The sequence below is a fragment of the Phocoena phocoena genome, chromosome 15 (genome assembly GCF_963924675.1).
Source record: "Phocoena phocoena chromosome 15, mPhoPho1.1, whole genome shotgun sequence".
In the NCBI taxonomy this organism is placed as follows: Eukaryota; Metazoa; Chordata; class Mammalia; order Artiodactyla; family Phocoenidae; genus Phocoena; species Phocoena phocoena.
In genome coordinates, this window is record NC_089233.1 from 8,140,255 (window position 1) to 8,167,845 (window position 27,591).

The 27,591-nt window shown below is 62.6% G+C and overlaps 1 protein-coding gene across 1 annotated transcript; it reads left to right on the plus strand.

The window, feature by feature from the left end:
* The first annotated feature begins 38 nt into the window (after window positions 1–38).
* Window positions 39–26,293, plus strand: SH2B2 (SH2B adaptor protein 2). Its single transcript, XM_065892371.1, has 10 exons — window positions 39–130; window positions 506–669; window positions 12,954–13,738; window positions 16,940–17,041; window positions 18,700–18,791; window positions 21,055–21,146; window positions 21,254–21,423; window positions 22,536–22,739; window positions 25,278–25,449; window positions 25,950–26,293. Exons 1-10 carry the CDS (start codon window positions 39–41, stop codon window positions 26,291–26,293), a joined length of 2,217 nt encoding a protein of 738 aa, XP_065748443.1.
* The last annotated feature ends 1,298 nt before the right edge of the window (window positions 26,294–27,591 follow it).

The following is a 27,591-nucleotide window of genomic DNA, read 5'->3' on the forward strand; positions in this document are numbered from 1 at the left end:
TTTCCCTCGGGCCCTGCCTGCCACGCACTGCAGAGCCCATGCCCACCAAGCCCCCTGTGCCAGGCTTGCATGGGGACACCCCTGAGTCACAGGTTCTAGGCCACCTGGCCTCCAGCCCAGCCCCACTGGTGTGGGTCCCCTCCCACCCAGACACAGGGCTTCCTCTTGGTCTGTGGTGGTTGGCGTTATCCCACTGGCCAGGTGGCCCATGAGACTGGCTCCACACCCAGCTCCCACCCTGCAGTCCACCAGGCCAGAGTCCCCCACGCTATCCCTGTCTGAGTTTTAGCCCTGAATGCTCTAGAGTTTGTGACTCCAGGGGTCCCCTTTGGGGTCCCACCCCAGCGTCCCTCATCATCTATCCCATCAGAACGTCCTCTAAGGCCACAGAGCCTCCTGCCCTTGGGGACACCAGATAGACCTCTCCTCCCTGACCCTCACTCCTGTCCCCATGACAGAGCTACTCTTGGCTAATCACTCCCCCCCGGCCCTTTCCCCACCCCAGCCACTTCCACTTCTCCCACCAGTTCCTCCTTGTAGGTCAGAGTACCCCTCACTTCCTCCTCCCTGGCGATCAGCGCTCTTGTCCTGCCCGGGGCTCCACACCCCACGACCCTCCCTGGCCAATGACAGCCCACCAGTGGAGCTCAGCCCACTACTCGGAACCAGGTTAGTCCTCTGGGGGACCAGGCTCTCCCATCTCCCAGGAGGGTGGGGTCCACAGCCAGACCGCGCAGTGTGGAGCCTCCCTCTCTCCCACTCTGCAGGCGGTCACGCACCCACCCCTACACTCCCACACGCCTCCCAGCCCCCTTCATAGGTCAGGTTCCCAGCCAGATGTCCAGGCCTTCTGTGCAGCTCCAAACGGTGTTTGGTCCGCACCTAAGCTTTCACTAAGTGTTTGCTAGCCAGGTCCTGGCGAGAGAGCAGCCGGTCTGTGTGGAAGGGTAGGGGCCGGGTACCAGGGCCTCAGACCAGGCCTGCCTTGCTTTAGAGCCCCTGTGGAGGGCAGCCCAGGGCTGGCAGGCCGGAGGTGAGGACTCCGGGGCAGTCTCCACCTTCACCAGCCCACCGCTCCTCTCTAGGCCCCACCCTTTCCATCCACAAGACTGGGAAAAAAACCTTCTTTGCCTGTCCTGCTTCCTGGGAAATTAGAGATGCGAAATGGCTTTGGGAAAAGTTAAAGAGCTCTCTACAGGTCAGAGGTCACAAAGGTCAGAGGTCACTATGGGTGGGGGAGGGCAACATGTGGAGGCACTCCCAGCTAGCAGGAAGACCATGGTAGATCACAGAACGGCCAGAGGTGGGGCTGCAGAGGGTTTAGCAAAGGCAGGGAGCCGCAGATCTAACTGCCTGTGGGAACTGAGGGTCTGGGGCAGGGGCAAGAATGGAGAGGAGGGGAGGAGTCCGGCACCCCCCAAGGAGCAAGCAATAGGTCTCATCTCTGAGCAGCCCTTCCACACTTCTGCTCACACTGATGCCCTTCTGCTCCTCTCGGGCGCCTTCCAGGCCTGCTGGAGCCCCTCCATCTCTTCTGGGAAGCCTCCTGGAGGCCCCCAGCTCCCCAGGGGTTAGTCCTCAAGCTTTCGCAAAGGCCAGCGGCAGTCTTTGTTCTTTCAGCCAGACTGGGATCTGCCCTAACCCATGCCCCGGGTTTTGGGGTTGCAGAACCAAGCAGGAGTGAGGAAGACAGGGCTGTGTTCCCCTCCCCCCCATCAGCCCTGTGTGACCTCTGAAGACCTACCCGGGTGGCGTCAGTGTCCCCATCACTGTGAAGGTGGGGAGGTGGGACCTGTGCTCGGGTCTTCCCTGCCCTGTAGCCCCGGGGCTATTTCCTGCACCGGAGCGCTGGGGGGAGGGGGCGTGGTGCTCGCCCTTGGGATTTATGAGAACCAGACGTTGACTTCTCCCGTTGGGACATCTGGGTTTTCTCGAGACGCCCACTGTCCCCACGCCGGAGGGTCCGGGGCCCCCGCCGGGCGCCCACGCCCCATACACCCCACTACCCTACTACTCAGGCCACCCACCCGGCCTCCACCCGCCACGCTCCCGGGGCCACCACCCCCGGCTCCGGGGGACGCCTCTGCACGGCGGGGATTCCGGAGCCTGGCTTGGAGCCTGCTCCGCGAGACCCGGCGGCCGCGGACTCTCGCCCCAAATGCAGCGGCTGCAAGCCAGCTCCTAACCCCTCTGGGCCCCAAGGCTCGGCAGTCCAGCCGCCGCCACCGCCGCCACCCGGAGGCCGCGAGCAGCAGCGGCGGGCGCCGAACAGGCTCGTGCTGAGGGCGGGGGGCGCGGCGGGGGCGGGACCTGCGAGGGGCGAGGGGGCCGAGCCCGAGGCGGGGGCGGGGCCGGGAAGGCGCGCGCCGCACGGGCAGAGGGTAGGAGGGGGAGCGGGCGGGGCGCGCGCTGCGCGGGGCTGGGCTCGGAGCGCGCGGGGCTCGGCCGCCTAGAGAGCCGAACCGGGGCCGCGCTGGGCCAGTGAGGAGCGCACGAGCCTTCGAGGTTGTGGACGACGGAGGGAGGAGCCGCCGCCAACGCCAGCTCCCTCCCGGAGGGACCCCGAACCCCTCGCTGGCCATGAGCCGCCGGGCCCCGGGAGGCCGGCCGCGGTCCGGGCAGCGCTCCTCCGGCGCCCCGGCCCTCCCGGCCACAGCTGCGCGCCTGTAGGTATGGCCTGCTTGTCCTCAGTTCCCTCGTCCCCCCGTCCATCACCCCGGACTCCATCCGTCCCTGAGGGCGCGCGTGTGTGTGCGCACTGCTGCTCTGGGGAGCGCGGCCGCACGCTCCCCGGTCCGCGCGTGTTGTCTTTGTGTGCGCGGGTGGGAGGGAGCGCGACGGAGGAGACGCGCCCCCCGGCGGGGATCGGCTCTCCGACCCCCATCCCGGGCCGGGCGGGAGTGGCGGGAGGGGCCGAGCCGCCTCCGGAGCAGCTGCGCCCAGGCCCCTTCCCAGGGCCCAGGCCCCTTGGTGGGGCGAGCGCAGCGGGCCCCCTGGAGGAGGGGTCTCTGGCTGGGGGCTGGGGGGGCTGGAGCGCTGGGGTCTCTTCCCTAGGCTGCGGGGGCTGGGGGAGGGCCAACCTGGAAGGAGGGTGCCGGCCACGGGAGGGACCCTACCCAGACCACCGTCGCTGGGCCGGCACGCCCTCCATTTGGCCCAGGCCTTCTTTCTCACGGTCTCCATTCTCGACCCGCCCACCCTGGGAACTCTCCTGCAGCCCTCGATAGGGGGGAGGATCGCTGAGGGTGCCGGAGAGGCCGGCGCCTTTAAGAAGGGGCGGGTTCATGCCCTCCATTCAGTCCTTTCGGCCTCGGCCATTGATAAACCTGCGGGCAGCGCGGGGCCCGGCACCGCGCCAAACCAGCGGGCCAGGACCGGGCAGAGGCAGGGACCCCAGCAGCCCACGAAGTGAGGTCTTCAGGGGGAGGAGTCTGCAATGACTGGGACCCCTCAGGAGCCGCGCGGGGCAGACTGGACAGCCCCAGGAGTGACCGTGGACAAGGATAGGCCAGCTGGTGCAGGGGAGAGCCTCAGGGCTGGGAGTCAAACCTGGATTGAACCCTACCTTTGCCCTTTGAGCCTCCATTAAATACCCTGTAAAATGGGGATGGTGCTGCCTACCTCCTAGCTGGGTGACCGGCAAGAGTTGCCCCCTCCAACACAGGTCGCTGAGCATGGGGTGAATGGGCACCCCTAAGAGAACGGAGGAGCCAGGGGATGCTTACCCTAAGAGACTTTGGCTGCCTCTGTTGGGGGTGTGAGCTGAACCACCCCCCAACCCTGCCCCCCACTTTGAACAAATCTCTTCCATCCTGGCCTCCCTGCCCCATCCAGGAGGCCATCGGCTGGGAGTGACCTAGAACCCTTCAGCTCTAAGAACTTTGGAGGTCTGGCCGTGGGGGCAGTGGCAAGGTTCAGGGCGTTTATGGGGTTCTCAGAGACAGTTTCCCACAGACTGCCTCCTCTCCCCCTCTAGAGGGCGTGAATGATGATGGGCAGGAGATCCTGATGCGGGATAATTGAATGGTTCTGAGGAGTCAAGAGTAAATGCATATGCTTTTTTTCTTACCCTTACTGTGAAAACTCTGTCTAAAATCTCTAGACCCCTCCTCCCTACTTTGTGGGTCTCCCAAGGAGAACCCCCTCACACACCCAAGGGTGAGCTTCCCTAGGAGGTGGGACCCCCACTCAGGTGGAGCCTGGACCCCCAGGGCTGAGCATTTGGTTTCGAGCTGACTCGTGCCAGGCTGAGGGCCTCTGTGGCGTTTCTCATGTAAACTTCACAACAACCCTGGGGGTTTGGTTCTATTATTATCCCCATTTTGCAGAGAAGGAAACAGATTCAAGGAAGTGAAATGACTTGCCCAAAGTCACTCAACCAACAAGCCAGGCTTCCAAACCGCTTCTGTCTGACAAGAAACTGGCTTCTACCTCCTGCACTGCCTGTCTATTCTGGGTTGTAGGGAATTGGGAGTTTAGGTATATTGGGCCTCCTGGCAGCTGTCCCCATGCCATTCGGGTCCAGTCTTAGAGCCTGCCTCGCTTCCTGCTCTTTCACTGTCCACGTGGGGCTGGAGGGGCGGCGGCAGCTTTGGAAACTGGGGAGGTTTCTCTTCCCCACTCACCTGGGTGGGTCTGTTTTTTGGGTTTTTTTGTTTTGTTTTGTTTTGCGGTACGCGGGGCTCTCACTGCTGTGGCCTCTCCCGTTGCGGAGCACAGGCTCCGGACGCGCAGGCTCAGCGGCCATGGCCCACGGGCCCAGCCGCTTCGCGGCAGGTGGGATCTTCCCGGACCGGGGCACGAACCCGCGTGCCCTGCATCGGCAGGCGGACTCTCAACGACTGCGCCACCAGGGAAGCCCGGGTGCGTCTGTTTTTATGGCTGTGCTCTGTCCCGGGGAGAGCAGGGGTGACTCTTCAACGTCTAGAGGAGGTCACGGCCCATGCCTGTTTGGGCAGAGCAGTATGTGGGAGTACGGCATCTTTTGGCTCCTCTGGGTGAAGCAGGGTTTGGGCTCCATTCTCCAGATACTTCCGACCCTCTGTGTCTAGGGCCCAGCTGGGGGCGGGTATAACACCCAGCTGGGGACTCACGGTTTGGTAGAGAAGACAGGCCACAAGCCATGTGGTGTTGTAGAGGGACCAGGGGCAGGGTGGGCAGAGTGGAGGCCGGGACAGGACAAAGGGGGGGGCGTTCCCGGGGCCCCTTGGGCTCAGGGGCCTGCCAGCTACTGGGGCAGAGAAGCAGGTGGGGCAGTGCCGGGCTGCACGTTGAGACCCCGAGCAGTGGACAAGCAGGGGTTGGAGGAAGAGGATGTATTAAAACTTGGATGTGGGGCGTTTGAGGTGGCTGAGCTCAGCCAGGCTGGGAGTTCAGTTGTTTGGGAAAAGGCCTGGGGATGCTTTACTACAGAACCGAGTTCTGGGATACTCAGAACCGAGGGGAGGCACTGGAGGTGTCAGTTAGGAGTCGCTGGTACGTGTATCGTGAAAAAAGCCGGAAGGCAGACTGGTGGGCTAAGGGGTTGACGGGGATGTCCGGCAGATTTGCGGGGCTGGGCCATGGCCCAGAGAGGTCTGGGAGGGTTATGAATCAGGGCCTAGGTGAGATCCATTACACCGGGAGAGAGGAAGGGACTGCGAGGCTCAGGCCAAGGATGGAGAGGGGTTGGTGCGTCTGCTCTGCAATGCCAGGATGGCAGGGCCAGTGCGGCTAGAGCCATCCCAGCCTGCTCTCCACCTACAGAGCCTGTCCAGGAGCTGTCCAGCACCAGGTGCTCCTGAAGGAGGATAGGCTTCCCTCCTGAGCCCCCAGGCCCCAGCATAGCTTATTGTCCTGGGGCCCCCGCTCCCTGCTCATCTGATGTCGACTTCCTGCAGGGCCCAGCCCTGGATTCCCCTGCCCTCCAGCCTGTCAGAGAGCCCTCTCCTCTGAGAATGGCCATCTCCTTTCCCCAGGCAGGGCCTGGGTCCCCCTACTGTGCCCTCAGAGTGAGGGCTCCCCAGTGACAAAGCCCTGCTGGGAGTAGCACGTGCTACAGAAAGGGACAGACGTGAACTTGGCCTCACACTCCCCCCTCACCAGTCTGTGGCCCTGGACCCACCAGCATGGCTCCTGACACATGGTGGGAGTTCAGTACAAATCCAGTGAATGATGGGCTAGTCACCTCCTTCACCAGAACCTCATTTCCTCATCGGTATGACAGGAGAATCCTCACTTCCTGGCAGGGAAGATGTGAGAGGAGAAGGGTTTTAAACAGGGGCATAGCCCAATTGGATGTGAGTCCTAGAAAGATGACCTTGGCCACACTGTGGAGCCTGGATTTGTCAGGGGTTCGGGGGGATCGTGAGAAACAAGGAGGTTTGGGAGGAGTCCTCTGCCCAGAGGAGTGGGAGGAAAAGAGGGAATGAATACAAGACATTTAGGAAGTAGAAGCAGAGGAGCTTTGCTTGTTAAACAAATCACTTATTTAATCCTCATGGCAGCCCTTTGAGGTCATTGCTCTTTTACCCTCTGTTTTAACAGATGAGGAAACTGAGGCCCCAGGAGGCTGAGTCTCACGGCTAGGAAGCAGAGGAGCTGGGATTCAAAGCCAGCCGGTCTGGCTCCAGATCTCGGGCTTTTAACCACTCCACTGTCCCATGTGTCAGATGGTCAGATGTGGAGGAGGGGAGACGCCCCGGCCACGGGGCCCCCGTGATGGAAGCAGCTGTCGGATGCAGCTGTGGGGCCCCCTTGGACCAGGGGTCTGCAGGGCCCAGAGCCAGAGGGGCTTGTCAAGCTCGGGGGCTCAGCAGAAGGGCTTCCCCGCTCCCACGGCGGCAAAGGCTAGCAGTTGCGTGGAAGGCGTGAGGGCACAGAGCTGCTCCGCCAGCTTTTAGCAGCCACCTCCCGGCGACGCTCCTTGGACCACGAAGCAGGCGGGTCTGCGTGGGCGGGCAGGATGGTCCCACTTTACAGCTGCGGAAACTGATACTCAGAAAAGCCAGAGCCAGCTGAGTCCCGCGCCGCCCCTCCCTCCCCCCACCCCGACCCCCACAGGCAGGGGCAGAGTCCCAAGGGTTCTTAATCCACACCTGTCCCTGTCGCTAATCAGCTCCTCCCCAGACCCACTCTGCAGCGAAGACCCGGCCAGTTCCAGAAACCACGCCCACTGCCGCCTCCAGCCAGGGTCATGGGTCGAGCACAGATATTCTGGGTGGGGAAGGTCAGGGAATTCCAGCCGCACGTCCTTCTTGCAGGAGGCCTTGGTTCAGGGCCTGCCCTGTGAGGACACTTTCTGGGGGGGGAGGGGGGAGGGAGTAGATTTAAGAACCAACGTCCAAGCACCAACAGTGAAACAGAATGAGCCCTGGGTACTCTGCCTCCGTCGCGGGCCTGAAGGTTGTCTGTGTGCTGCAGGGGGCGGGGTGCAGAGGGGCGACCGGGGGATACGGTCCCACAGAGGCCGGGAGGGCAGCTGGGAGGAGGCTTGGTGGTAAAGTGCGCGGTCGGCTGGGCTGGGCCGGGCCAGGCCGGTGGTCCTGAGAAGCCTGGAGGACAGGACATCGGTGAGCGTGGTAGGGGCCAGCTTCCCAGAGGGCAGGGGGCAGCCGGGGGAGGCCTTCTCTCCTCTCCTTGTGTTGGGGAGGCCCCAAGGAGAGGCCTCGGTTTCCCCATCGGGAGTGGTTCGCGGTAGGGCGGGTAGCACTGTCCAGCCCACCCCGGAACACAGCACAGAGGCGGGTGCCGCTCAGGCCTTGCCCCCCACCCGGAGGACAGCCTTTCAGCTTGCTGGGCGGCTGGTGTGCTCTGCAGGGCCTCCTTCCCTCCCTGCGGGCTGGTTGTCTCCTGTGGCGGGGAGGCCAGCTCCAGCTGGGGCTCCCTGGAACACTCCCCCCTCCCCCGCAGGTGTGGGCCTGGACCGCGCCGGTGCCTCCCCGCCCCTCCAGGCCGCTGCCCACTGTGCGCTGGATCGATTGGTCACCGGCCCATTAGCAGGGTGGCTAGGCCGCCTCATTAATATTTTAAGGAATGACCTGGCCATGGGGTCCGGAACTGCGTGCCACTGGGGGCTGATGGCTGGCTTTCTTTCCTCTTTTCCAATTGTCAGTGCTATTTTTACCACCGGAAGGCCAGCCTAACCGGGTGGGGGTTGGGGGATTCTCCCGTCTGGTTCTTGGCAGAGGGGTTAGGAGAGTCCATGGCTTGGAAAGGCAACAGGCAGGGACTGGATTATGCTTTCCCTCCCCATCCCACCCCCTGCCCTGCCTCCCTGAAGCCCCATCCCATCACCCTCTGGCCCTGGCAAGATGGGAACAAAAAACATTGCTCCAGGAGGAGAAGCCAGACAGCCCAGCTGAGCCTGGAAGAACCCCAGGGTGATGGATTGGGGAGGGTAGTCTGCCCACCCAGGGCCACTGGGGGGCCACCACCTGATCCCCAGGCCAGGCGGAATGGGGGTGGGGCTCCCTTTGTCTCCACCGGAGTCCTCATAGAAGAAGCCCGTGAAGGTGAGAGGCAACCTCCTGCCTGCCTCTGGTCCCACTCCTGGAGGGACTGTAGGGCCCCAGTCTTCAGTGTCCAAGGGCCATGACAGGGGCCGCTGGAGGCCACTGCTCCAGCCCCCCATGGGGAGCCGAGGCCTCGGGAGACATAGGGCCTGGCCCGAGACAGAGCCCACATCTCCCACTGGCCAGTCCATTGCTGTCCCGCACTGACTCGGCAGGTTTCTCCTGGCTCCCTGGGGCCAGAGGAGGGGGAGCTGGGACCCGGCCCATGGAAGCAAGAGGGCCAAGGACCACAGGGGCCTTGGGAGCTCAGGATGGAAGGGCCAGTGTAGGGGGAAGGCTTCCTGGAAGAGGAGAGTGTTTTACATAGCCTAAAGGTGGGGCAGAATTTGACTAGTCAGCGGAGTGAGGAAGAAAGTTCCAGCCGGCTGGAGAGTAACACAGGCAGAGACTCAGGCGGAAATTCCCAAGGAGCCACTGGAGGAGGGAGAGCCCAGGGCCAGCTGGAGTCAATCCATAAGCCTTCCCGGACAGGCCAGACAGTAGGAGCCCGGTGAGTTCATCCACCCTGCTTCTGGTACCTCTGGGTTCCCCTCCCCCTGAGGCTCTGCTTTTCCCACATCTGGGTCTGTGGTCACCTGCAGAATGATTGATTGGGTGTAACACTGACTGGTCCCTGAAGACCTCCTGGCTCCACCCAAAGGTTTGGAGAGCCCTAGTCCTACCCACAGGTACGCATGGATTATAACACAGCAGAGACCACTTCCTGTACTGTCCTTCCAGGGAGGGGCGGCCCCTCATCCTCATTTTTTGTTTTTTCTTCACCATGCCACGCAGCTTGCGGGAGCTTAGTTCCCTGACCAGGGATCGAACCTGTGCTCCCTGCAGTGGAAGCGCGGACTCCTAACCACTGGACCACCAGGGAATTCCCTCATCCTCATTTTTAAAGTGAGGAAACTGAGGCCCAGAGGCTGGAGTTGAGGTCAGCATCCTTCACCCAGAGAGCAGTGGGGTCAGGCCTGGAGCCCAGGTCAGCAGAGTCCCTGCACTCGGTCTCCTCCCCAGTTCTGGCCCACGGGCAGTTGGGGACAGCACACCCGTGCCCTGCTGGGGCTGAGCCGTCTTCCTCTTGGCTTGCGGCCTCCCCTTCTCAGAGAGCCATGCCTGGGCCTGGGTCTGTAACTAGGGCTGGGGCTCCCGGGCTGGCCCGGCTGCTTGTGACTTCTACCCCTGTCTGTACAGCCCCTGCCACTTCTGTGTAGCCCCAGCTGGACCCAGGGGACAGTGAGGGCTGCTGTGCTGGGCATCAGGCCCATAGGCTCCTGGCCAGTCAGCAAGAGGTCAGGGCAGGGGAGGGGGGAGGTCAAGGCAGCCCCAACCTCTGTGCATCCCAGGCCAGTGCCTGCCTAGGACATGTGCCCCCTACCCTTGGCAGATTCCTCTCCGAGTTCCACCCATGCCTCCAGTGAGGCCTAGATGGGACCCTCCCCCTGCCCCCTCACCCAGTGAAAGCCTCTCCCCTGGGTCCTGTCCCTCCACTCTACCCCTTCTTGCCAAGAATATTCTCAACCAGCAGGAAGAGTGGGAGGGGCGGGGATTGATGCTTGAGGATGTGGCACTGGGACCGACTTCCTCCCTGCCCCCACCTGCCCCATGGAGGGCAAAATTATGGCAAGTGGGGCATCCACACGTTGCTGCTGGCTCCAGTGCTAGCCCTTCCCAGGCTGCCCTGTCACCTAGTCTGACCCTCCTGGTGGTCTCAGGAGGGAGAGAGATGGCCCCTGTGGGGAGCACTGCCCTGCTGGGTAAATGGATGGGCTTGGAGCCCAGGGACGGGGCTTCACAAACTCAGCTGCAGGGCCTCGTCCCCGCCCCACCCTCAGAAACGCCCGCTCTCCACAGGTCAGGCCAAGGCCTTGGTGACGGTGGCAGGTGCATTCCTGCCTCCACCCCCATTCCGGGCATATGACTCAGGCCTGCCTTCTGCCCCCAAGGAGTGCCTGTGCCAGGTGGGAGACAGACATGGAAACAGATACCTGGGGCACCCTGCGGTGGGCGCCTCGTTAGAGGGATGCACAGGCAGGGACTGTGGGAGCTCAGAGGAAACACCTGTCTCCTGGGCTGGGGAGGCAGGGGAGGTCAGGGAAGGCTTCCTGGAGGAAGTGGCCCCTGGATTCATTCTTGAAGGATGAGTAGGAGTTAGCTAGATGAGAAGGAAGTGCAGGGCAGGAGAAAGGCCCAGAATGAGCCATATTCATGGGTGCCTCAGCCCCTGTTCTCCCCCAGCCCCTCTCCCATGTCCTGAAAAGTCTGCCTCCGAGTTACTGCTCATGGCTGCAGTGAAGTCACCCTTCATCCTCTTTGCCAGCATGAAGCCCAGTGCAAGCCCCACCTCCTCCAGGAAGCCCTCTGAACTCCCTGCTACTCTCCCCCCAGTGCTGGGGTGAGAGCCTCTGAGGAGACCTTCTGGTTTGGAAGGAAAACTGTCCTCAGTGCTAAGTGGCCTCATCAAGTGGCCTGTTTCCTCCCTGGGGCTGTCCTGTGGTTATTGACTGCAGATAGATGGCCCAGGTTGCCCCAAGGTGAGAGGGAATTCCCACGGTACCCTATGGCCCAGAGGCCCCACAGATGATCTCACAGAAGTGGGGCAGCTATTTTTACCTGGTGATTAGTTACAGAGTTTGGATCCCAGAGGAGAGAGGAGATGGTGCTCCCAGGAGCTGTGAGGGAAGGGCCATGCTGGGAATTGTGGGGATCCTGCAAAGCAGGCGAGGGCATGACCCCCTGTCTCAGTTCCCCTAACACTGGCCGGCCCCCTCAGACAGGGGCTCCCTAAGGCAGGGCAGGACCGCAGCACCCCGCTTCTTCTCCACCAGTAATTTTTACCCTGGCCTGTTGGGGACGAGATGCATAAACAGAATGGCTGGGCCTGTGCCCCCAGGAGTGATGGGGGATGAGGGGGCAAGGCCCCCAGATGACTAGACACACACCACGCAGTTTGGCGATCCGGAGTGAGGAAGCGTGGGGGCACCTGGGGACAGGAGGACAAAGGTGGGATTCCCCGGTCAGGGCCTCTTCAGGAAGGTCCGGTTTGGATGGGAGCTCTGGAGAGAACAGGATTCCAGGAGGTGGGAACACAAGTAGAGCAGGCAGCCAGTCCACGGTGAGGGAAAGAAGTCTGAAGAAGCGGCACCTTCAATGCCAGTATGAAAAACTGGTCATACTGGATCCACACTGGGAGGTGACCCCCAGAGTCTCAGAGTCAGCGTGAGAATCCCTGTTCTGTCACTAACAAGCTGTGTGTTCTCAGGCCCCATGTGACGGCTTGGGCAGGGACAGCTGTGGCATGCCTGGCGTGCTGAGCACATTCATTTGTTCATTCATTCATTCGGCGTTCACTGAGTGCCTGCCATGTACCCAGCACTGGGGACACAGCCACATACGAGGCTGTCAAAACCGCTGCCTTGTGGAGCTGGTATTCTCCGGGGAGGATGTGGTGCTGGTGGGGGGTGGCGGTGGAACGAGACCAAGCAAGTGGATAAACAGACTGTCAGATGGGGATAAGCACTGTGGAGAAAAGTAAGCAGGCAGAGGGCACGGAGACACCAGCGCTGGGTGGAGAATTTCTTATTCTAAATAGAGCGGTGGGCAAGGAGAGCTATCGGACAAGATGGTATTTGAACAGAAACCTGAAAAACGTGAGGGGTTGTGGGGAGAGGACATTCCAGGCAAGTACAAGAGAAAATCGCAAGTGCAAAGGCCCTGGGATGGGACTCAGGTGTGACCAGAGCAGAGTGGGCAAGAAGAGTGGCGGGAGGTAAGCTCAGTCAAATGGAGGCAGGTCACGTGAGGCCTTGGGGGCCGTGGGTAGGACTTTGGCTTCTACTCTGAGTGGGGTGGGAAACCATTGCAGGATTCTGAGCAGCGGAGGGCCTGATCTGTCTTATGTTTCAGAAATGACTGGGTTCCTGGGTGGAGAACAGGCTATAGGGAGTGAGGTCAGGTTCCGGGGGACCAATGAAGAGGCTGCTAAAATACTGCAGACAGGAGAAAGGGTTGCGTGGGTCCCAGGCCAGCAGCACGGATGGCGGAGAGCAAAGGAGGGGTGGGGTTCTTGGTATATTTCAAAGGTAGAGCCAAGAGGATTGCACATGACTGCTTCCTGTCCACCAAACTTTGGGGACCCTCCGGAGAGGGTACTCAGGGAAGCGAGGTCACTTGGAGGGTCATTGGGGACCCCACTTGAAGGCGTCTGTCATCCCAGCCTCCCTCGCCAAGCCCAGGAATGACCTTGGGGTTCCCTGAGACTGCCGCTTGAAGGAGAGTGCCCCTCTTGCAGACACGTGTCCCCCCTGCCTGGTTGTCCTCACACATTGAAGCTTGCACACAGCCCTGGGGGAGTGGGGCAGGTGGGCCCTCTGGACATGGGTCAGGAATTCACTCACTCGCTCCTCTCACCTGCAGCCTCCGGGGGCTGCGATGGGACGGGAGCCATGAATGGTGCCGCCCCCGGCTCCGCCGCCGCCGCCGCCGCCGCCGCCGCCGCCGCCCCGGTCCCGGTCCCGGTTCCGGTCCCGGACTGGCGGCAGTTCTGTGAACTGCACGCGCAGGCGGCCGCCGTGGATTTCGCGCACAAGTTCTGCCGTTTCCTGCGGGACAACCCGGCCTACGACACGCCCGACGCCGGGGCCTCCTTCTCCCGCCACTTCGCCGCCAACTTCCTGGACGTGTTCAGCGAGGAGGTGCGCCGCGTGCTGGTGGCCGGGCCGGCGCCCCGGGGAGCGGCCGAGCCCCCAGACGCCATGGAGCCCGAGCCCTCGGGGCCCCCGGCGCTCAAAGCCGCGCCCTACGGCTACTCGCGGAGCTCCGAGGACGTGTCGGCGCACGCGGCGGCCAAGGCCCGCGTCCGCAAGGGCTTCTCGTTGCGCAATATGAGCCTGTGCGTGGTGGACGGCGTGCGCGACATGTGGCACCGGCGCTCCTCGCCCGAGCCCGACGCCGCCCCGCGGGCCGCCGAGCCCCCAGCCGAGCCGCGCGACAAGTGGACGCGGCGCCTGCGGCTGTCGCGGACGCTAGCGGCCAAGGTGGAGCTGGTGGACATCCAGCGCGAGGGCGCGCTGCGCTTCATGGTGGCCGACGACGCGGCCGCGGGCCCCGGGGGCGCCGCCCAGTGGCAGAAGTGTCGCCTGCTCCTGCGCAGGGCCGTGGCAGGCGAGCGCTTCCGCCTAGAGTTCTTCGTGCCGCCCAAGGTGAGTGCCCACCCCCACCTGGGGGGACCGTGGAGGGGCTGGCTTCGGGGACCGCACTGCCTGAGCTGATCGGCAGGATGGAGTATTCAGGGTCAGGAGCGTGGGATGCCAGGGGCCCCCCTCTGCCTCTGGGACGAGTCACCCCTCAGGCCCTCTTTTTCTGCCTGTGAGGTGTCAGAAGGGCCCTCTGGCTACAGAAGGGGTTCTGGGTACTGTTCTTGGAGGTATTGGAGAGCCTGGCTGCCTGGACTCCTCTTCCTCACCTGGGGCCCCTGGGTGGCTGGAGCCTCCCCAGAGAGGAAAGGAGGCAATGACATTGGCACACTCACAGAGGGCCTGCCGGAGGTCTGCATCTGGCTCAGGGGAAATCTGCTTGTCCCCCAGCTTAGCTGCCACGCTCCAGCCCAGCCCCTGCCCAGGTGGCCCCTTTCCGGCCCAGATTTCAAAAGCTAAGCTTCTGCTGGCTGTCAGCAGCATGGCCGCTCACCTGAGTGCACTGTGCCCTCCCGTCTCTTGGGGGCTCAACGTCAGAGCCCTGAGGGCAGCTTTGGGTCTCCTCCAGGGGAGCAAATCTGCCTTGTTTGGGAAGAGGGAATAACTCTAACAATAGAGCCCGCTTTCTGAGAGCCCTCATCCTCCCAGTTGCCCCGGCAAGGCGGGCAGCATGGTCCCCAGGTCACAGAAGAAGAGAAGGGAACGAAGGGAGGGGGTGTGGGCTGCCCAAAGTCACGCAGCTCGCGGGAGGCAGAGCTGAGCTAATTATACCCATCACCCTGGTGGTCTCGGGAATGAAAGGAGCGTGGAGCTGGGAGCTCCTGGTGCACTGGGAGGTTTGGAAGGGTGGAGGGTTGTCCGCCCAGGGCCCTCACCCACCTCTGGGCCCATTCTTTCCCCGCTGTCTTTAGCCACCCTGCGTCTTGCCTCCTTCTCCATCTCCCTGTCTGTCGGGACGCTGGATGCTCCCCCTTGCCTTTCTCCCCTGGAGGTGCAGGGTGTGGGCTCCCCAAGGCGGGGTGCCCATGAGCCGCATGAGAGGTGATCTCCCAGGGACACACTGACTCTCTGAAGAGCTTTCTCCCCAAGTCCCAGGATGCCCAGACTCACCAAGGACTTTTTGCCTGCCCAGGCCCCCACCTTTAGGTCCCTGAGAGAGTCATAGGCCACTAAGCCCAACTCCACCGTTTGTCAGACAGGGAGAGCGAGGCCCAGTGAGGGGTGGGAAGTGGGGTGGGGCTTGCCCAGGGTCACCCACAGGGCAGGGCTTCAATGCCTCTGGGCCCTGAGTGGTAACCACAGCTGCTCAGCTGTAGATAGCACGTCTGCTGCCCTCGAGGGAGGGGACACAGCAGCCGGTGCCCTCTGCAGCCCACCATTCACCGCTGGCAGAGGGCAGGCTTCCTGAGGGGTCACTTTCCCAACCTCTGTGAAAGGCAGGTGGGTTCCTATCCAAGATCTGGCCTCAGACCCTCCTTTTCTCATGCAAATGTTTGTGAATTCAGGAGTGAGCCATGTGGGAAGCATGCCTGGTGAGGGCTCAGGTCCGGTTTCCCAAATATGTTTGGTTCCAGGGTGTATGAGCCCCACGGGGAGCCCCTGCTGACACTCCTCCTGCCTTTGAGTCTTGTTCACCCACCCGCAGTCCAGATTTCTTCCTCCTCTTGCCCCTGAAGGCCTAGCTGCACCCTTGGAGCAGACTGGGGCTTGGGGTCTGCAGGCTTAGGGGCTGTTTCGGGGACCCTCAGCCTGCTCTTTCATACAGCCCCGTGTGTCAGGCTTCCAGCATCCTGCCCTCTCACTCACCCTGCAGGAAAAGTCTCCTGGACCCCAGGTGCCCTCATAGCCCTAGGCCGGCCAGCCCTGGGACCCAGGGAGCAATGATGCTGGCCCCCTGCCATTAGGGAACCACCAGCCAAGTGATATTTGCTGGACTGGATGGTAAAACAAACCTCAGTGGGGTGAGCACAGGGTGCTCTGGGGGCCACAAGGAGGAGAAGCTTCATAAGTGTTCACCAGGTGGCAGGGCCCCAGGACAGGCATTTCTGGAGACTCAGGCTGAGTGAGCCATGGTCTGGGGTCGTGAAACACCCTGATGGCTCCGTCCAGGGAAGTGGTAACAGTGAGCTGGAGCCGGCTGAGAGGCAGCTAGGCCAAGACAGGCGGGCCTCAAGTGCAAGGCAGAGGAATCACCGCCTGTGGCCAGCGGGAGCCCAGCGATAGTTCCCAGACCAGCCTTCACTGCAGACCTGTCCGCTCCACCCACTCCAGGACCGCGGCCCCTGCCCCGCTGGCTGGCTTGATGGCCTGCCACGGTCAGCTGAGCCTCGCAGTCACCGCCCCAAGCACAGCCCTGCTCTGCTGGATGGCAGCCAGTGCTGCCAGGAATTCCCATCCGCCTGCCCACCCAACGTGTGGCCCTTCCCTTTCCTCCTAAGAAAGCCCCTGTCCCAAAGCCCAAGCCCTGCCAGGAATCTCAGTCTCAAGGCAGCCCCGGGGGCCTTCAGGCCAGAGCCAGGAGCTTTGGGGCAGAGTGGGGGGTCCAGGTACGGAGTGGCCGTCCCCAGGAGTCCTGCCGGCTCACCTTGGTTAAATCCCACACTGGTCCCTTTGCCTCCACCTAGAGACACAGCCTGCCCGGCTCCAGGAGTCCTGTTCTGAGTTGAGGCTCCAGGCCTGTGCTGTGGAAAATCTAGTCTGAAGGGGGAGATGAGCATTTTTTTTTTAAATGAACTAGAATAGAATAGAAAATCTCACACTCCATCACACAGTCAGGGTAAATATTGTCTGGTGAAACATGTGTTTCAGAGATATTTTTACCTGTGTGTGTGTACTGGGTCACAACGTCAAATGTATTTCTTACTATGGGTCAAGGTGAAAAATGTGAAAACCACAGATCCGGTAGGTGCGCTGGGCGGAAGGGCAGCTGGGGCAGAGTTCACCCCCTCAGGGCTCAGAGGTGGGAGACTCATGTCAGTCCCAGCTCTGTCCCTGACTCGCTGTGTGACTGTATGCGGAGGTCCCTCTGTTTCCCAGGAACTCCCTCAACTTACCCATCTGTGAAATGGGGATTGGGACACCTCTGTGCCAAGGCTGCCTGACATCCTAAGCTGAGGGCTGCCCTGACCTCTGGGAGTGGGGAGGGGGGAGAGGGCTTCAGGAGGCCCTGGGGCCACTGTCTCACTGTCCTTTTCTCTGGCCTCCCAGGCCTCCAGGCCCAAAGTCAGCATCCCTCTGTCGGCCATCATTGAGGTCCGCACCACCATGCCCCTGGAGATGCCGGAGAAGGACAACACGTTCGTGCTCAAGGTGAGCCCCACCCCGGGCCCCACAGATCCCTCATGGGTGGCAGAGCCTGAGGGCAGTGTCGGGGGAGGTGAGGGTAAAGGACCAGCAGCAGGGCAGGGGGAGGGAGCCCTGGTTGGGGGTCCCAGGATCCTACGCAGATGTCAAGCACATGGCTAGGATGTGAATCCTGGCCTGGGCTCCAAAGCCAAATGCCCCAGGTGTCGTCCAAGTCCACCGTGTGCGGCCCCGTTCCCATTTCCTCCCGCGCCTGGGTGAAGGTCCTGAGTTTCACTTCCTCCCCTCCCTTCCCCCACTGGAGTCAGCAAGCCACCCACCCCACAGACAGGAACTGGTAGCCAGCCTGCAGCAGTTATGCAAATGCTCCTGTCACCAGCACTGGAGTGTGGGAACCTGCCTGGTCCCACAGAGGGCACAAAGGCCCTGAGGGTGGGCAGGGAGGCACCCCAGTGAGTCTGGGGGCAGCTCCTCTTTTTCCCAGGCTCCACATCGCCAGGGTGGCCTGCTTGGGTTGCTGAGGACACGGCTCCGGGCTGCCAGGGCTGTGGCCCTGTGCCTCCTTGGAGGATTAGAGCGTGTTTGTGAGGCCAAGTCCCCAAGGAGGCCCGGTTCTACCCACCCGAAGCTGCATGGAGGGCGCCCGCACTTCCTCTCCAGGCTCCCGGTTGGGTTTATGTTTCTACTGTCCCTGGTTGTTTAGTCATGAACTGTCTTATTCATTTAGCAAACATCTGCCAACCCCATACCCTGAGTCACCCCAGGCGGGGGCTGAGGACACGGCCCCTCCCTGCCTGGCGCTCTCATCTGCTGGATGAGACAGGTCAGAGCCTCGCCCCCGACAGCTGGGTGGCCTCTGTGTCTCTGATTACGCTCAGAAGCCCTGAGGCCAACGGGCTCACCTGCCGGGCCCGCCGTGGGCCTCAGGTTCCCCATCCATTCAGAGAGGGGATGAAGGAAGTTCCGAGGACCGTCCCAGCTCTGAGATGCTGGGAGTCCAACTGCTTTCTACTGAGACACGCGACAAGAAGATCAGAGCCCAGGCCTTGGCCTTAGAGACCTAGGTTCGGGCCCCAGCACCTCCGCCGAGCGCTAGTGTGACTTTGAGAGAGTTACCTGAGCTCTCTGAACCTCAGTCTTCTCATCTGTGCAATGGGGAAAGCATCACCTCCCTCACGGGGCTGTTGGGAAGAGTTCTTCAGACAATGTATATGCAGGATCACACTCGGCCCGGCTTTCTCCTCCTTGTTTCCCTTCTGGAGGCTTCTTATCCCAGGGGTGTGGCCACAGAGGCGGAGTTCCAGGCGCAAAGGCGTGTGGGCCCTCAACTCAGTGCTGGGCCAGCCGGCCCCTCACAGACTTGAGGGTTGTGATGCCCTTCCACCCCACCTCCCCATCCCTTACCCAGCCAGCATGGCCATCTCCAGGGCCTGAGGACCTGGGCTCAGCAGGGCTGGACATCATCTCCACGATCCCCAGCGGTGGGCCCAGGAGGAAGGGGCTGCCGAGCGTGTGGGCTCCGCCCCGGGACCCCACTGTCTTTCCTGCTGCCCTCACCAGTGAGCCCCCAAGGCGGAGGGCTGGGATGAGCCGTTTGTCCTGGGCTCGGGAGCCCCCGCTGAGGCTGCTGACCGTGATCTGGACTCTCGCCACCCCCTCCCCAGGTGGAGAACGGAGCAGAGTACATCCTGGAGACCATCGACTCCCTGCAGAAGCACTCGTGGGTAGCTGACATCCAGGGCTGTGTGGACCCTGGGTGAGTGCCCGAGTGCTCCTAGGATGGGAAGATGGGGTGGGGGGGCCTAGCTCGCTGTGCCCTTGGTCCAGCCTTCACGGGGAGGGCAGGAGCTGAGCATCCAGGGCTGTGTGGACCCTGGGTGAGTGCCCGAGTGCTCCTAGGATGGGAAGATGGGGTGGGGGGGCCTAGCTCGCTGTGCCCTTGGTCCAGCCTTCACGGGGAGGGCAGGAGCTGAGCATCCAGGGCTGTGTGGACCCTGGGTGAGTGCCCGAGTGCTCCTAGGATGGGAAGATGGGGTGGGGGGGCCTAGCTCGCTGTGCCCTTGGTCCAGCCTTCACGGGGAGGGCAGGAGCTGAGCATCCAGGGCTGTGTGGACCCTGGGTGAGTGCCCGAGTGCTCCTAGGATGGGAAGATGGGGTGGGGGGGCCTAGCTCGCTGTGCCCTTGGTCCAGCCTTCACGGGGAGGGCAGGAGCTGAGCATCCAGGGCTGTGTGGACCCTGGGTGAGTGCCCGAGTGCTCCTAGGATGGGAAGATGGGGTGGGGGGGCCTAGCTCGCTGTGCCCTTGGTCCAGCCTTCACGGGGAGGGCAGGAGCTGAGCATCCAGGGCTGTGTGGACCCTGGGTGAGTGCCCGAGTGCTCCTAGGATGGGAAGATGGGGTGGGGGGGCCTAGCTCGCTGTGCCCTTGGTCCAGCCTTCACGGGGAGGGCAGGAGCTGAGCATCCAGGGCTGTGTGGACCCTGGGTGAGTGCCCGAGTGCTCCTAGGATGGGAAGATGGGGTGGGGGGGCCTAGCTCGCTGTGCCCTTGGTCCAGCCTTCACGGGGAGGGCAGGAGCTGAGCATCCAGGGCTGTGTGGACCCTGGGTGAGTGCCCGAGTGCTCCTAGGATGGGAAGATGGGGTGGGGGGGCCTAGCTCGCTGTGCCCTTGGTCCAGCCTTCACGGGGAGGGCAGGAGCTGAGCATCCAGGGCTGTGTGGACCCTGGGTGAGTGCCCGAGTGCTCCTAGGATGGGAAGATGGGGTGGGGGGGCCTAGCTCGCTGTGCCCTTGGTCCAGCCTTCACGGGGAGGGCAGGAGCTGAGCTCGACACATGGGCTTTTCTCATTGCAGTCCAATCCAGGTGGGTGCTGGCCAGATCACCCACACCCCCATTCCCAGCAGGCTCTGTAGGTTTAGGGTCTGGGGACTTGGAGGGAAGTTAAATCAAGTCTTGTTCTCACGCCAGGGGAGGCTGAAACCACTAGGAGAGGGGTAGTGATGGGGTGAGCCCAAAGTGCCAGGGGTGGGGGACCAGCCGGGAGGCCCCTAATCCAGTCCTGGGGCTCCGAGAAGCTGTAGTGGTAGAGGTGCCCCCTTCTCTGCGGCTTAAACAAAGGGTGGGCCTGAGCCTGGCAGAGGGTGCCGGGGGCGGCAAGGAGGAGGGCAGAGAGAACAGCCCAGCGAAGGCTGTGGAGGTGTGCGAGGACCCGGGACTCGCGGGGAATGTCGGGGCCCTCGGGTGACTGGAATTAGAGCCCATGAAGAGGAGACTTCCGTGAGAGCGCCGGAAGCTGGTAGGTCGGGGCAGTGGGGAGCCACGGCTGGTAATAAGGGCAGCTGTGGTCAGCCGTGTGCGGGAGGAACAGCAGGGAGGCTGGCGGCACCACGCGGGAGAGGCCCGAGGCCGGGAGGAGGGGGGGCAGGCGGGCCAGCAGGCTGAGCGCTTGGCAGCAGCTCTGGCTACTGGGGTGAGCGAAGCCCCGGGGGAGGGGCTGCTGCCTCCGAATTACCAGGTTCATTTAAGGAAGCACAATTAAAGTCCTGAGTGCCTCCCAGGGCCCCCCCACCCCGCCACCCCCCTCCCCAAAGTGGTCGTTATCCCTCCCCTGCCGCCCTCCCCGCCATCGGCTCCACGCACTCGTTCCCCAGCCCTCGTGAAGGTGAAGCTCACTTTGTGGCACAGATGGGGAGACAAAGGCCCAGGGCAGGGAAGGGAGCTGGCCCCGGCCCCGCCTACCACCATGCCCTGCCCCTGTATGAGGGCCTCCGTGGGATCCTAGGAGGAGGGCAGCCTGTCATGGGTTAGGGGGCAGGGGTCATGTGACCTCCAGGAGAGCTGCACGCACCAGGAGACATCTCCATATGGCCCGGTCACTCACATGGTGGCCACAGAGCAAGCTGAGGATGTGGCAGAGGGACAGGGCTGATGCCGGCCTTGGGACTGTCTGCCACCGCCTGGCTCCATGAGCCTGCGGTCCGAGTCCCATGGCAGGACATGGTTGCGCTTTCTTGCCTTCGCAGGGACAGCGAGGAAGATGCCGATCTCCCCTGTGCCCGGGGAAGCTGTCTGGCCAGCCGTGTGGCCTCTTGCAGCTGTGAGCTCCTGACGGATGGTAGGTGGGGACAGAGCTGGCTGGAGGAGTGGAGGCAGGGTCGGAGGGGACGGTCGCTCAAAGATGGTCAGACAGACAGACGTGCTTCTCACCTGCCATTTCTCCAGCAGCGGACCTGCCCCGGCCCCTAGAGACAACGGCAGCCGTGGTGACAGCCCCACACAGCCGAGCTCGAGATGCCGTCGGGGAGTCCCTGGTCCATGTCCCGCTGGAGACCTTCCTGGAGACCCTGGAGTCCCCAGGTGGCAGCGGCAGTGACAGCAATAACACAGGTGCAGTGGGGCTGCACTCTTCCTGCTGCCCCTCCCTGCACCCCCGCCCGAGGCCACAGGCACCCCCAGGCCTCTCCCAAGCCCTTCCTGAGCCTCAGACATTTCATCCCACTGGGTCCTTTGCACAGCTACTCGGTTGTTCTGGCTTTTGCAGGCTAGTCCAGGAATGTGACCCCTCCCACGGGCCCTGGTTTCAGTAGAAAATGCTCACAGAAAGGGGTGCAAAGGGTTGTAACGAGGGCTCGGGGACACAGACACTTGATTTGTTCCCAGGTTTGTTGCCGACTTAGAGAGTGACCCCAGGAAACTAAGTGATCCCACCAAACCAGAGAAAACTGGACGATGACTATGAAATAAGCATATTCTGATGTTATACATACCAGCAGATACAGCTGGGGTATTGAGGAGTTCTGTTACTGGTTCAGGAGGTGCAAGAACATTTAATGTGTGTTACATGAGAACAGAAACCATTTGCCAATTGTTTTTTTTTTTTTTAATTATTTATTTATTTTTGGCTGCGTTGGGTCCTTGTTGCTGCGCGCGGGCTTTCTCTAGTCGCGGCGAGCGGGGGCTACTCTTCGTTGCGGTGGCTTCTCTTGCTGCCGAGCATGGGCTCTAGACAGGCGGGCTTCCGTAGTTGTGGCACGTGGGCTCAGTAGTTGTGGTTCGCGGGCTCTAGAGTGCAGCCTCAGTAGTTGTGGCGCACGGGCTTAGTTGCTCCGCGGCACACGGGGTCTTCCCGGACCGGGGCTCGAACCTGTGTCTCCTGCATTGGCAGGCGGATTCTTAACCACTGCGCCACCAGGGAAGTGCCACCAATTGCTATTAATGGTCTTTCCTTGAGACAAAAGGCACCCATCCCATCATTTGATACATTCTTATCATGAAGCTATTGGCTAAACCAGTCTGTAGTTTAAATCTACATTCTCTTATTCTATCATTTTCTCCTCTCCGTGCCTCAGTTTACCTCATATGTTTAGTGGGCGGGTCAGCTCCCTGCCTCGTTCTGAATTATTGAGCAGCATCTTACATGCAACAAGGTGATGCACCCCTTTTCTCGTTTACGTGCCCCCTCTCTCCCCCACGCCTCTCACACTGTCATCCCTCTGCAGTGGAGGACGGAGCAGAGCCGGAGCCCGAGGCTGAGCCCGAGCTGGAGCTCTCTGACTACCCCTGGTTCCACGGGACACTGTCACGGGTCAAGGCAGCTCAGCTGGTTCTGGCAGGCGGGCCCCGGAGCCACGGCCTCTTCGTGATCCGCCAGAGTGAGACTCGGCCTGGGGAGTACGTGCTGACCTTCAACTTCCAGGGCAAGGCCAAGGTAAGTCAGGGAAGGCGGGGGGCACAGGGGGGAAGTATCCAGCCCAGGGGGAGGCGGGCTGAGGTGGGGCTGGTCCTGAGGCTGCACCTGCGCCCAGGAGGAGGCTCCATGGGTGTAGGGGTGGCATGGCTTCCCACAGGCCGGGCCTACCCCCGGCCATGCTCCGAATCACTCGCATCCCTCCTGCACCTCTCCGTGGGGCTGCAGTCTGCCCCAGACATGGCTTCGCCATTATCCGGTGGGGAAATCACCTGCTGGTGGCCGAGCCCCCAGGAGGCGGGGCCCTTCTGAGGGTTTGACTTTGACCCTGTGCGTTGGGGATCACGTAGCACCAGGGCTCCTGAGGGTCTCCACTGAGAGCCACCTCAGTACAGGGCTGGGGTCCACCAATGCTCCAAGCACCCAAGAGCCCCTCTTGTCCCCTGCTCGGCACAGCTCACCAGCCCCTCGTGGTCCCCCGCTGCGGGCCAGGCCTGTGCTCAGACCAGGCCAGGGGTTGTGGAAGGGAACCACACACGGCGGGCCCTAGAGAACCCGGCAGAAGAGGAGGAGCTGGGCCCGGCAGGAGGGCCACAGAGCAGGGGGCGCCAGAAGAGGCTTTTGACCCCACCAGCCAGAGTAGGAGAGGACCTTGACCTGAGACGTGCAATGGACAGAGAATCCTTGAGGTGAAGACAAGTGGAAGAGTGGTCCAGACGGGTCAGGGCAAAGGCACGGCTGTGAACCCAGAAGGCGGGCTCTCAAGGAGGGGCATGCGTGCTAATAATGACATAAGGCACAAAGGAAAACATGACAGAAAGTCCAGTGACCGTGGGGGGTTTCAGTGTGACAGAGTGGGCAGGAACCTCAAACTCCCCTCCCCCCATCCTGAGTTTCCGCTAAGGAAACAGACCCAGCCCTGGCTCCGCCCAGGACACAGTTCCCTCAGTCCTTGCTGGAGGAGGGGGCACCCTAGGACTCCTGCTCCAGGCCTGCACTGGCAGCCAGTGTCCCAGCCCCCGGCTGGCCCGGCTCAGGCCCTCCCCTGGCCCCATGGGCAGCGCTTCCCTGGGGACTCCTCCTTGGAAAGCAGCTGCCCTCACCAGCTCCTCTGACAACCAGGCGCTTTACGCTGTCCCCGGCAGGCTGACCCGGAGTTCACTTCTCAGCCAGCACGGCCCCAAGGCAGCCTCCTCGGAGGGCCCAGATCTGATGCATGCCCAAGCCTGAGGCTCGGATGGTGCCCAGCCCACCGTGGGGCATGGGGCAGGCGGGTGGGGTCGGGGGGTGGGGTCAGGATGTTTGGAGGGGAGACAGAGCCGGAGGCTCCACTCTTTCCAGGGCAAAGCCCAGCCCTGAACTTTGTACTCACCACAGCTGGTGCCTCTCAGAGCACGGTGTCTGTCCAGAGTCCTGTGCAGAGCTGGAGACGTTAGTGGCGGGATAGAGCAGCTTCCCACTCATACACCTCCGGGGAAGGAAGACCTCTGCCTTCCGAGGCCTCACTTTTCACCTTCAGATAAGAAATGTCTGGAATGTTTTTCCAAAGACTGAGAGGCACACGCTCCCTGGGGCCCAGCTCTGCCCTGGGTCTCTGTCCCCAAAGGCCCCACCCCAACTTGCAGCTGTCATGTGACTCCACTATGTTGTTCCTTTTGGGCTGAGCCCAAAGGAACGTCTCCCCGGCTTTGCCCACACTGTTCTGGCAACTTCTGGCCCTGCCGAATGGCAGAACTCACTCGTGGGAACACTCCCCTCCTCCCCAGGGTTTCTCTCTCCTGTACTAGGAGGCCAGCTCCCCCATCCCATGTACCCTCCTATCATCACCCCTGTTGCCACACACACCCCAGAGACGGCCACTCTTCCCCTTGCGAGATACACATGGAGCAAACAAGGGCCGAAGCCAGAGACCTGTGGCTCACCACTAGAGACCGCAGGCCTGTGGCTCCTCTCTCCCTGAGGCGCCTGGCCCACGTGGGCGCTGTTCCTCCATGCTGCTCTCTCTCCCGCTGCAGCACAGTTGAGCAGTGTCTGCAGCCATTCGTCCCCAGCCTCCCTGGGGGTTGTTTGCAGCCTGCTGGGCTTTGCCTGTACGGGGACAGTGGGCAGACCTCTAGCTGCTGGGCTGGGAGGGTCACCCAAACACGAGTTCTCTTCCTAGCTCTGTGCTCTGCGGCTGCTGGCGAGTCTCCCCCTCCCTGTGCCTGGGTTTCCCCATCTCTAATATGGAGGCTGTAATCTCTACCTTCTAGGGCTTTTGGAGACTAGGGACGGAGGGGGTGTGCGAGGGGCCTGATGTGGGTGTTCCCAGCATAGGGACAGATGCATGCTCCCTCCAGTCCCAGCCTGGCTCTGTGGCCCTCATTCCCCATCCCCACCACAGGCATGACCCCCGCCCCCCTAAGATGGGCTCATGTGTGAGGCGCCCCCACTCTGACACCACCCCTGTGGCCTCTGTGAGACCTGGTCCTCCCTGTGACCTTCCAAGGCACTTGCCAAGCGTGGGGCCAGTCCAAGACCCCCGCACCCCACACTGACCACACCCATCTATGCCCACAGCACCTGCGCCTGTCCTTGAACGGCCACGGGCAGTGCCACGTGCAGCACCTGTGGTTCCAGTCTGTGCTCGACATGCTCCGCCACTTCCACACCCACCCCATCCCGCTGGAGTCCGGGGGCTCTGCAGACATCACCCTTCGCAGCTATGTGCGGGCCCAGGGCCCCCCACCTGGTAAGATGCCCCTACCTGGCCCGTGCAAACAGACAGGTGGGCAGTGGGGGAGGGCATCACCCTCAGGCTGCCACCCTGCTAGACCCGTGGGATGAGCTCCCGGTCTTGGGCAAGTTGTAAGCAACCCGGGCATCAGGATTGGCGGGAGAGCGGCAGCCCTGAGGGATCCGTGTCCTGAGTAATTCCCGGCAGGTGGAAGGGGGTGGAGTCCCTTAGATCCCTGCACAGGTGGGGCTCAGTGCTGAGCTGTTGAAGGAAGGAAGCCTTGGAGGGGTGAGTGAGGGTGCCTGGCACGCGGGTGCCGCCTATACCCATGACTTTAGTTATCGGGGAGGTGGGCTGGAACCCGGCGCGCTGAATTCGGGTTCCCGGCTCCCTGTGTGATGCCAGGCCACCCCGTTCCTCCGGGGCTCTGGCCCCTGTCTGCACGCCGGGACTGGGGGTCGGGGGGTGGCCAGGGCCCAGGCTTGGCGCTGACGGCCCGCGGTCTCCCGTTGCAGAGCCGGGGCCCTCGCCCAGCGCTGCGCCCGCGCCCCCGACCTGCTGGAGCGAGCCGGCCGGCCAGCACTACTTCTCCAGCCTCGCCGCGGCCGCCTGCCCGCCCGCCTCGCCCTCGGAGGCCGGCGGCGCCTCGTCCTCATCCGCCTCGTCGTCCTCGGCAGCGTCTGTGCCCGGCGCCTCGCGCCCGGTCGAGGGCCCGCTGAGCGCGCGCAGCCGCAGCAACAGCGCCGAGCGCCGGCTGGAGGCGGCGGGCGGGGGCGCCGACGAGCCCCCAGAGACCGGGCCGGGAGAGGGCGCCCGGGGCCGCACGCGCGCCGTCGAGAACCAGTACTCCTTCTACTAGGCCGGCGCGGGCGGCACCAAGGCCCTGTGGCCACCCGGACCCGCCCGGCCGCGGGGCGATGGCCCACGTGGCCGTGCGTCCCACGGACCCTGCCGGCCCCCGCCCGGCGCTGGGTGGGAAAAGCGAAGCTCTTCAGTGAAGACATAATGTTATTAAAGAGCCTGTTTTAGGGACTGCACCTGGCTCTCCGTCGTCCTTTCTCCTGACTTGGCCTCAGGCACGGCTCCTCCTGGGCCTGCCAGGGAGGAGGGAGAGCCACACACGAGCCCCCTGTAGAGCCCACCGTGGCCTGGCGCCTGCCCAGCCCCCACCCAGGTCTGTCTTAGGGGACCCGGCACCCCGTTGGACGAGTGAAACCGGGAGACAACCGGCAGTCCTGAAGGAGGTGCAGAGCTAAAGCGCTGGGCCCAAGAGGCCCACAGGGATTGGGGAGGGGGCTTTGGCGGAGCTGTGAGAGAGGGAGGGGGGGAGGGATAACTGAGCAGAGGCTTTGGGGGCAAGAATGAGGGGTGGGGGAGGGTAGAAGAAAGCTGAGAAAGGAGGGCTCATCCTGGGACACAGTTAAGGATGGGAGCGAGGCCAGGTATGGGGGCCTTGAATGCCAGCGTGAGGAGCTGGACTCTGGTGAGGAGAGAATAACTGTGTCCTTGGGCTCGTCACTGAGGTCCTGGCAGTGTGGACAGGATTTTCCCACATGAGCCCACTTGGGGATTGGGCAGTGGAAAAGGCTGGGCTTCTCACCTTTGACCTAGATTCAAACTTGCAAGTGGCCTAGAGGGTCCTCCCACCCTCCACCCCAACCCCTTGCCTCCCTGCAGGTGGAGGTCCAGCTGTGGCTCCTGCCTGGAGACAGCCTGCTCGAGGTCCCGGCACCCCAGCCCTCAGGCGATCTGAGAAGGATCTTGTGCCTGCTGCACCAAAGCGCCCTCCCTCCCCAAGTCCAAACTCTGTCTCGCCGCCTGGGGCCATGGACCCGCGGTCCCTCTGCCCAGGAGCGCCCTTGTAGGGCTTGCATCCATGATGTGCATTTCAGAGCCCCAGACAGTTAATCCTCCTGGGACCGCTACTGCAGCACCTGCAAGCCCTTCCCTGTATGAGGAGCGCCAGCGCCCCTGGGGGGCTCCCAGAGCCTTTCTGCTTGAGTTACCCAGTCCCGACTCACCAAATGACCAGGAAGTGACCGAGCAGTACTCCTGTTGCCTTCACGGTGAGGGAGTACAAGGCTGGTGCTCAGAACAGCCCGTACCTCAGCTTCTGGTATCTCCATCCTTGCGGCTGGAGCTGCTCCGTGCTGTTGC

Coding starts and splice junctions, on each gene's coding strand:
- SH2B2 (XM_065892371.1), top strand. CDS start 39: ATGCCCACCAAGCCCCCTGTGCCAGGCTTGCATGGGGACACCCCTGAG. Junction 670..12,953: donor AGCCCACTACTCGGAACCAG/GTTAGTCCTCTG, acceptor TCTCACCTGCAG/CCTCCGGGGGCTGCGATGGG. Junction 22,740..25,277: donor ACTTCCAGGGCAAGGCCAAG/GTAAGTCAGGGA, acceptor CTATGCCCACAG/CACCTGCGCCTGTCCTTGAA.